At 46.6% G+C, this 10004-nt stretch overlaps 1 protein-coding gene across 1 annotated transcript; it reads left to right on the top strand.

The window, feature by feature from the left end:
- The first annotated feature begins 7427 nt into the window (after positions 1–7427).
- On the top strand, positions 7428–9601 carry LOC142646422 (uncharacterized). The gene is made up of 3 exons (XM_075825323.1): positions 7428–7608; positions 7720–7873; positions 8821–9601. The coding sequence occupies exons 1-3, from the start codon at positions 7428–7430 to the stop codon at positions 9599–9601; spliced, it is 1116 nt and encodes a 371-aa protein (XP_075681438.1).
- Positions 9602–10004: the final 403 nt, after the last annotated feature.

Here is a 10004-nt window from a genome sequence, read left to right as displayed (position 1 = left end):
GCTCTGCTCGGGACTCCGGCTCTGGGGAAGCCCCAGACATCGCTGTTCATATGTGGACAGCGATGTCAGGGAATTCCACAGAGTCCAGGAGCAGAGCCGACACCAGCGCTCTGCTCCGCTCTGGGCAAGACCCTGACACACTGTCCATATATGGGCAGCGATGTCAGGGAATTCCAAAGAGTCCCGGAGCAGAGTCGACACCAGCGATCTGCTCGGGACTCCGGCTCTGGGGAAGCCCCAGACATCGCTGTTCATATGTGGACAGCGATGTCAAGGAATTCCAGAGTCTCGGAGCAGAGCCGATACTAGCGGCTCTGTGTCCCGCGGGCCGCAGATGACAGCCCAGGGGGCCGCATGCGGCCCGCGGGCCGCGTGCTTGAGACCCCTGTTCTACATGATGCCGCACTAATGCTTTGTAAAGTGGTAATATTATATCCCTGTCCCACGAGTCCATGCCTCTTTTAATACACGACAATACCTTGCTGGCTTTAGAAGCAGCTGATTGACATTGCATGCTGTTATTTAGTCTATGATCTACAAGAACACCCAGATCCATCTCAACAAGTCGCTCTCCCAGTTTAGCTCCCAACATTGAAATACGATGCATGCAGATGTTGGTACCCAGGTGCATAACTTTACATTTATCCACATTAAACCTCATTTGCCAAGTGGATGCCACACTCAGTGTTTCCAAGTCGGCTTGTAATTTATGAAAATCTTCCATAGACTGAACATTACTACATAGCTTGGTGTTATCTGCAAAAATAGAAATTGTGCTATTAATCCCATCCTCTATATCATTAATAAATAAGTTGAAATATAGTGGTCTCAGCACTGAACACTGGGGCACACCAGTTACAGTCCTTGAGCAAATTTTCAATCCAATTACAAACTATACTTTCTAAAGCTATAGTCCTTAATTTACCCATTTCTTTTATGAGGGACAGTGTCAACTTCCTTTGCAAAATCCAAAAACACTATATCCACAGCAGCCCCTCTGTCTAGGCTTCTACTCATCTCTACATAAAAACAAAATAAATCATGTTGGTTTGACAACATTTACCTTGCGCCAGTCCCTTGGCATTATACCAGTCACTAGAAAATCTCTGAATATTATGAACAGGGGGAGAGAAATAACCAAACTAAGTTGTTTAAGAACTCTAGGGTGTAACCCATCTGGCCCTGGTGCCTTGTTCACATTTATTTTGTTTAACTAAGCTTGGACCATATCTATATTCAGCTAATTCAGTATATTATTTGATGTATTAACAGCACTGGCACCAGCTACATCAGCTGCTCTTTCTTCTGTTGTATATACAGAGCTAAAGAACCCATTCAGTAGCTCTGCCTTCTCTTGATCCCCTATGTCCAACTCCCCATTAATATAGTTCCTTAATTGCGGGAAAAGAGGTTCTGTGAGGCGAAAGCCAAATCTCAAATCTATATAAGAGAGGGTTCTGAGTAACAAGAAAACACATGCTCTGAGGCGTACTTACACTGCCAAATGTCAATATAGTTAAAGGAAAATAACCTGGAGCTAAACAGAACACTGGCCGGGCCAGAGGAACTCATTCAATTGAAGTCTCCAATCAGCAGAAGTGTAGCTGAAGGAAAAGAGACTAGTCTTGACGAGAGTAGTTCCAGGAGCTCCAGTTTAAAAAAAAGTGTGGGGGGGGGGTATTAACAACAGTAATAACAGAGCTAGATATGAGACTATGAATTATAACATATCAACTATAGCCGTGACATTCTACCTGTATAGACTAGAAAGTTAAAGATTTAGCAATAAGTAGCAATACTCCTCTAGAATAAATGGAGTACATAGTGTGATAGTCAATATTTTCTGGCTTGTTAGATGTGTTTCTTAAAAGCAGACAGTATATGGAAAGAACTTTTTAACAAAATCTAAGGCTAGCGCCCTTTTACATTTTTAGTTAAGTACATTCCAAGCCACTACCCTTATCACCAACATATGATTGGTAAAGTAAATGTATACCATTTAGGAGAGCACCAGGCAGATGAAAGTGAAGCATGTAGGGGGGATACCGAAGTGTAGTAGGACAAGAAAGCGATAAATGAAACATAAATGAACAAAAATGAAAGAACTTTGGAGAGAAAACAATTATTGTTATGACCGGCAGGTTGTGGACCCAGTGGACTACTCCACCGATTTGGCTTGGGGCCACCTCTAAGGGCGTTATCTAAGAAGTCTTCACGCATAACCCTTATAAAGGGATCTGTTCTTCGCTGCAGGGAGGCTACCAGGTTGCTACCTCTTGAGGTGGTCCCAGCAGAGTAGCTGCTGGCCCTAGTGGACCAGGAATAGGCACTAGCAGATGGTACCTTGATAGATGGAAGCTTCAGGCTTGACACTGACAGTAGGTGGCAGAATGACAGTGGGCAGCTGGATGAAAGCAGGTAGCAGGTAGCTGGATGCTGGCTGATGACAGGTAGCTGGACACAGGCTGACAACATACAACAATAGCGGACTGGATACAGGCTGGTAGCAAATAACTGGATATGGGCTGATAAAAGGTAGCAATAGCAGACTGGTATCAGATGAACACAGGAACCTTTGCAGGATACAACTAGGTTGTGCTAATGTTGCTCAGGAACCAGGTGGGGCAACAGGGATTGGATAAGTGAATTTCAAACTAGAGACATTGCAACCACGAGCAGAGGACAACAGCAGGCCCTGGGGGTCTGGTAGAGAGGCAGAGCCAGGCCGCCGGAGGAGCTATGAGATCCAGCACCGGGGACCACTGGCAGAAGTTGGACTCACCACCGGGGTTACAATTTTACAGTGAAAAAGCAAATGACAATTCCAGTAAACATTGCTTCAAGGAGGAAGGAAAGGTCCCCCAGACCTCTGTCTAACGCTAAATATGTGCAGCCCTAAACCCTAAAGTAATTAACTAGCAATACAAATTTGTATAGATTTTGTATGTTTTACTACCTACACAGTACAAACTTTTTTTAAAGTCAGGATTAACAAAAAACAGCGATTTTTCCATTGTTTTTTATTTTATTTTTTACGGCGTTCACCGTGCGAGTTAAATAATATAATATCTTTATAGTCGGGGTCGTTACGGATGCGGCAAAACCAAATATGTGTAACTTTTTTGCTTTATTGTGCTTTTTTTAATAGTAAAGCATTTTGTAAGGGGAAAAAGTGGGTTTTTCATTATTTTTTTTAACTTTTTTTTAATTAACTTTATTCAACTTTTTTAAAACTTTTTTACTAGTCCCACTAGGGGACTTTAATATGCGATCATCCGATCGCTTCTATAGTACACTGCAATACTTTTGTATTGCAGTGTATTACTGCCTGTTTGTTTAAAACGGACAGGCATCTGCTAGGACATGCCTCTGGCATGAACTAGCAGACATTCACTACAGGCAGACCTGGGGTCCTTTATTAGGCCCCCGGCTGCCATCGGAGATACAGACACTCTGTGATTTTATCGCCGGGTGTCAGTGGGATGAGAGGGAGCTCCCTCCCTCTCTCCAAAACCACTCAGATGCGATGCACGCTATTGAGAACCGCATCTGAGGGGTTAAATGGGTGAGATCGATACTAATATCGATCTCACCCGGTCGAGCAGGGATGCCCCCAGCCCTCAGCTGCCTCTGGTAGCTGAGAGAACGGAGATTTACTGGCTCCCTGCTCTGTTTACTTTATTCTGATGCAGCGCTGTGAAAAGGCTATTGCATCAGAATAAAGCCCACTAATGACCACCGTGAAAAGTCTTATTGGCGGTCATTAAGAGGTTAAGGGTATGTGCACACGAGAAGTGGCTTTTACGTCTGAAAAGACAGACTGTTTTCAGGAGAAAACAGCTGCGTCGTTTCAGACGTAAAAGCTCCTCCTCGCATTATGCGAGGCGTCTTTGACGCTCGTAAATCTTGAGCTGCACTTCATTGACTTCAATGAAGAACGGCTCAAATTACGTTGCAAAGAAGTGCCCTGCACTTCTTTGCCGAGGCAGTCATTTTACGCGTCGTCGTTTGACAGCTGTCAAACGACGACGCGTAATTGACAGGTCGTCTGCACAGTACGTCGGCAAACCCATTCAAATGAATGGGCAGATGTTTGCCGACGTATTGTAGCCCTATTTTCAGACTTAAAATGAGTCATAATACGCCTCGTTTACGTCTGAAAATAGGTCGTGTGAACCCAGCCTTAAGGGGTTATATGAGTTGTTAAAACAAAATATAAAAGCAGTAATAATGTTTTTTTACCTTTATTAAGTATCATGTGATATTCTTTTACTGTGTTTGCTCTATTTGTGCAGAATCCACTTTTTCAGCGGCGCTGTTGTTTACATGCGCCACTGATGATAAACAGACGGTCCTGCTGAGAGGGTATTGAATAGGGGAAACCCCAACACCCATGATTCTCTGCTCTAAAGTCCCTCCTTTCCCTCTCTTAGGCGGGATTCACACGACAGGGATTCCCGGCCGGGTGCCGGCCGTTCATAAATCGGCCGGCACCCGGCTGCATTAGGAATAATAGACCCCTAATGGGGCTATTCACACGACCGATTTTTTGACGGCCGGGAAAACCGCCCGTCAAAAAATAGGACATGCTCTATTTTCGCCCGGGTACCCGGCCGCCCGGCTCCCATAGAAGTCTATGGGGCCGGGTAATACCCGGCCATCACCGGGATGTGTCCCGAGTGACGGCCGGGTTTTCCGGCTCTTGCGCTCTATCTCCTCCTCCTCACAGCGCAGAGTGCATGTGAGGAGGAGGAGTGTATATCCCATAGAGAAGAAGCCCTGTTCTGGAGGTAAACTGTGGGGGTACTGCTGTAGCGCTGTACCCCTGCTATGTGCAGGGGTACAGCGTGTCACGGCTGTTGTGTACAGTCGGTGGAAGGGGGCGCAGTGATGGCTCCCTTCCCAAATCCCCCTGGCCCGGCGAATGAGAGTACTTTCCAACCCCGGCGCTTCTTCAGGCGTCGCTGCAGCAATAGCAGCCATAGCGGCTGCTAGCGGCGACACCTACCATTGCCGATGGCGTCACTAGCAGCTGCAGCGGCTGCTACTGCTGTAGCGAGGTCCCTGCTATGTGCAGGGGTGTACAGTGTGTCACGGCTGTGGGGCACAGTGATGACTCCCTCCTTTCTGCCCTGACGCTTCTTCAGGCGTCGCTACCGCAATAGCAGCAATAGCGGTTGCTAGCGACGACACCTACCATTGCCGATGGCGTCGCTAGCAGCTGCAGCAGCTGCTACTGCTGTAGCTAGGTCCCTGCTATGTGCAGGGGTGTACAGTGTGTCACGGCTGTGGGGCACAGTGATGACTTCCTCCTTTCTGCCCTGACGCTTCTTCAGGCGTCGCTACCGCAATAGCAGCAATAGCGGTTGCTAGCGGCGACACCTACCATTGCCGATGGCGTCGCTAGCAGCTGCAGCGGCTGCTACTGCTGTAGCGAGGTCCCTGCTATGTGCAGGGGTGTACAGTGTGTCACGGCTGTGGGGCACACTGATGACTCCCTCTTTTCTGCCCTGACGCTTCTTCAGGCGTCGCTACCGCAATAGCAGCAATAGCGGTTGCTAGCGGCGACACCTACCATGGCAGATGGTGCCGCTAGTAGCGGCTGCTACTGCTGTAGCTTCGTCCCTGCTCTATGTGCTAGCCCCACTTTAGCTCCCTGAAGGAGCGGAATCCCCGTGTGTTCGGGGATTGCGCTCCTGGACAGAGCGCTTGATGTCTCTGTCCATCTATGGACAGTGTCATCAGGGGAAACTCCTGAAGTGGAATCACCGGCCACATGGAGATTCCACTTCAGGAGTTGCCCCTGATGTCCCTATCCAGATATGGACAGAGACGTCAAGCGCTCTGTCCAGGGGGACATACCAAAGAATGTTGAAAACTAATAAAGTAAAAGAATGAACATTAGTAATGTAAAGATAATTAAAAAAAGGGCATAATGATTTTTTTTATGCTTGAACAGATGGAGGTGAGGAGGAAATAAACACAAACTCCATATAAACAGATGTTTTTTGAAATTCCTCTGCTTGATAGACCTGGAATGAACAGTATCTATGTGTAGTTTAATTAGGCATCTGTTGCTATGGAATATGTGTTCATTCCACTATAAACTTCATTTATATCCTATTCATTCCAGGTCTATAAAGCACATGAAAATAATTACGTATTTGTTTCTATGGAATAAACTACACATAGATCAGGGGTCTCAAGCACGCGGCACACGGGCCGCATGCGGCCCCTGGGGCTGTGATCTGCAGCCCGCGCGACACTGAGCCGCTAGTATCGGCTCTACTCTGGGACTCTGGAATTCCCTGACATCGCTGTCCACATATGAACAGAGTTGTCTGGGGCTTCCCCAGAGCCGGAGTCCCGTGCAGAGCGCTAGTATATGCTCTGCTCCGGGACTCTGTGGAATTTCCTGACATCGCTGTCAACATATGGACAGTGTGTCAGTGTCTTCCCCAGAGCGGAGTCCCGGGCAGAGCGCTATTATCGGCTCTTCTCCGGGACTCTGGGGAAGCCTCTGACATCGCTGTCCATACGTCGACTATGATGTCAGGGGCTTCCCCAGAGCAGGAGTCCAAGTGATGTCAGGAGCACAGCTGGAGTCCCAGTCTACAGGGGGCACTGCTGTGGTGGCATCTACACAGGGCTCTGCGGCAGCATCCACGAGGGCACTGTGGCACTATCTAAAAAGGGGCTGCCCAATCTTGACATGTGTGCTAACTGAGCCGCCGGACTGCATTTAGCGACACTTAAACTGGAAAGCTGGATTGTTGAAATAAGCACGTGGAGAAATCTCTCAAATTTTAAACCTGGCGCTATTATTATAGTAATGTGGTATTAGTAGTTCAAATAACTAATTGATTAACAATAATTTTGTATTGTATCAAATTTGAAAGTAATGCGACACGACCACTTCACATTTTTTCTATATGCGGCCCACTTACCCGGCCACATATTAGATCCTGTTCATTCCAGGTCTATCAAGCACAGGAATGTCAAAAGGCGTCTGTTTATATTGAATATGTGCTTATTTCCTCATTAACTACCAAGAAAATCTGTTCATGCCATGTCTACCAACCATAACAATTTCATTATGCCCTTTTTTATATTTTCTTCCCATTAGTAATAATGTTCATTCTTTATCTTTATACTTTTTACTATGTCCCCTGTCCAGGAGCGGAATCCCCGATGACACGGAATTCCGCTCCTTCAGGGAGCTACAAAGGCACTATCTACTGGAGGTTGAGCGGGGTGTTGCTTATACTGTTTGGTGGGGCATTACCTTCATGGTGCACTTTTCCAAAATATGCAGAGGTGCAGTGTGTGGCATTATATATAGATATGGACTATCCCTAGTGATAAAGTGAGACAGTACCTGCCTGTGTCCCCCCCACCTGAATTTTCCACGTTTACTTGCTACAGATATGCCTCGATACATACAAGTAGAGCGTCTCATTGCGCTGGTGCAGGATCACGTAGCCATATGGGACAGCCGGAGTGATTTGTACCATGATAGGTACCGCAAGGATGCCGCGTGGGAGGAGATTGCCCGGGACATGTACCCGGAGGAGTGCTCAAGAGGACAGAAGTCAAGGGAAGCAGTCGGTAAGTTGAGCTGTTTTCTGGTTGTTGCCCATGTTACTGCTATTGCGGCATGTTATGTAAAAAAAGCTAAAGTTATACTAATGTGTTCAAATTTCTTTTTTATTTTTAAAGTAAGAGAATTGAAGACACGATGGTCAAATACTCGTGACCAGTACAAAAAAGACTTGCGCAAGCAAGGGAAGAGTGGGGACGCCCCTACCAGCAAGCGTCCTTACATTTTCTCCAGACAGATGGAATTTATGCGCCCGGTCCTGGATCTGCGGACGTAAGTAGTTCTAGAATAGTATTTAGCGTAATCATGTTAACTTAAATTTTAGTACATTTTGGTTGTTAGCAGCGTACTTTTGGTCGTTATCATAGTGTGTGGAGTGCAGGGACGTAACTATGAAAGACTGTGACCCATAGCAACGTTTAGGCTGGGGCCGACCCTGCCGTGGGTGCCACACAATCCCCCTTGTAGATAGTGCTTCCTTGTAGATTCCGCCACACAGCCCCCCCAGAGGATAGCACCATACTGCTCCCCCTGCAGATCACACCATACAGCCCCCCAGTATATAGCAGCATACAACCACCCCAGTCGATATCGCCGTACAGCCCAAAACTCCCCCCCCCACCCACCCAAAAAACCTAAAAATGTAGTCTATGCTTTGTCCCACAAAAGCAATGGACACCCATCGTTAAGGAGAACAGGGGACCGAAAGTCCCGCGAAGTTCACCATGAGAAAACTCGGACTACCGTTGTCTGCATCCAGCAACGCTATAATTACGCTCGAGCAAGCTCCGTTCATTCCTACGGAGCTGCCGACAAAGATCAGGGAAGTCAGAGTTTTCCCATGGAGAACATTGGGTGACTGTCAGTTTCCCATTCTCCTTATCGCTGGGGGTCCCAGCGATCACACATCTATCCCCTGTGCTGGACAAACAACCCCTTTAATACCAGAGCTCTGCCATAGTGTTCAGTGTCGTCGCGCTGTAGCAGCTAGAGCGTCTCATAGCAGAACCTCCGGCCATGGGGAGCCGTGGCGGCGGGTGGCACAGGCTTTCACATGCTTTGTGCCCCGTAGCAGGCGCTATGGCTGATACAGCGTTACTTACGCCACTGGTAGACTGGTTTACAGCTAAGTGCAGGTTGAAATGTCAGATATATGGCTACAATTTTTACAATATTTCGATCTTTAACATTTTCTTTATTTGTTTTATAACTAATAAAAGATCCACAGATAATCTCATGGATGAGACTGTAGTTAGTAACTCTGACATGGAAGAGGCTCCAGATTCTGAATCAACAAATATAGAGCAGAGTGAGGAGGTCAATGAGGTCTCTGCAACACCTGAGACAGGAGCAAGGCTGGCATCCCCTTCTACGGTCACAGAACCTCTCAGGAGGGTATCAGCACGTAGACCTCGCCAGGCTGCCCCTGATGCAGCAATGAAAGCAATTATAGATGCCAAAGTGCTGGAGCATCTAACGACTTTTACTAAAGAGGGCGAAGAAGAACTATTTTTAAAGTCCTTGGCACCTCTTGTCAGACGGATCCCGCTGGAGAGGCGCAACAAGCTGCAAGCGGCAATGGTATCTGTAATTGATTTGTTTACACCGCCAAATAATCCTCTTCCAATTGTGAGGGCAATACAGGCCTGCAGCAACATTACTGATGAAGCCTTATTTGGCCCAGCACCAGCAGCACCTCCTGCCCCTTGGGATTCCTCCCAAAGCTTCTTCAGCCAGGACCGGTACATGCAACCTTCTTCCTCTTGTGTCCATCCTGGCTATTCTGCAGCCCATTCTTATGGCCATCATGTCCCAGGTAACTACAGTGGACCTCCCAATTGCCACTCGTTGACTGCAACCTCCATGCCGGCATTTACAATGGCGGGGCCAACGTCTGCCCCTGGCTTCACTCAAGCTGGGCCATCATCCAGCTCATCCACCCCTTTTCTGAATCTTTTGAGCCAGGACATTAATGCTGGAGGTGGAGGGCCCTCACAATAAAGTTACATATTTGTTTTTGGTTATATTTATCTATTGCACCATGTTGGCGCATTTGCACTTTATTTTTTGTTAACCTGTTGAATAAAATTTGTTTCATGTAACTGAAAACTTGTCTTTGTTTTTTAAATTAAACTTGGAGTGTGACATTATTTTCTTCACACAGAGGAATTTTGATTTCTCTGTGTCGAGATAACATAGTAGTAGCAAGCCACCCATAAGATGTTTGCTTTTTAAAAAAATATTACTTTTAATTATCATTGTATAACTTGTGAAGTATTCTGAGACAGAGGGACTCCTCAAAGTCCTTTACAAATACCATGGTAGAAATATACATTGATAATTATGGTTACACAGAAGTTTCGACAGGAATTTTAGTCAATCGTATGGATGAATATCCTGCAAA

This window comes from Rhinoderma darwinii, chromosome 1, assembly GCF_050947455.1.
Source record: "Rhinoderma darwinii isolate aRhiDar2 chromosome 1, aRhiDar2.hap1, whole genome shotgun sequence".
Lineage (NCBI taxonomy): Eukaryota > Metazoa > Chordata > Amphibia > Anura > Rhinodermatidae > Rhinoderma > Rhinoderma darwinii.
Note: the sequence above shows the minus strand (reverse complement) of the source record. Positions and strands in the feature narration are given on the sequence as shown.

Excerpts from the sequence above, each read along its gene's own strand:
- LOC142646422 (XM_075825323.1), top strand. The coding sequence starts at position 7,428 with ATGCCTCGATACATACAAGTAGAGCGTCTCATTGCGCTGGTGCAGGAT. Across the intron at positions 7,609-7,719 it reads GAAGTCAAGGGAAGCAGTCG|TAAGAGAATTGAAGACACGA; the intron begins GTAAGTTGAGCT and ends TTATTTTTAAAG. Across the intron at positions 7,874-8,820 it reads CCGGTCCTGGATCTGCGGAC|ATCCACAGATAATCTCATGG; the intron begins GTAAGTAGTTCT and ends AACTAATAAAAG.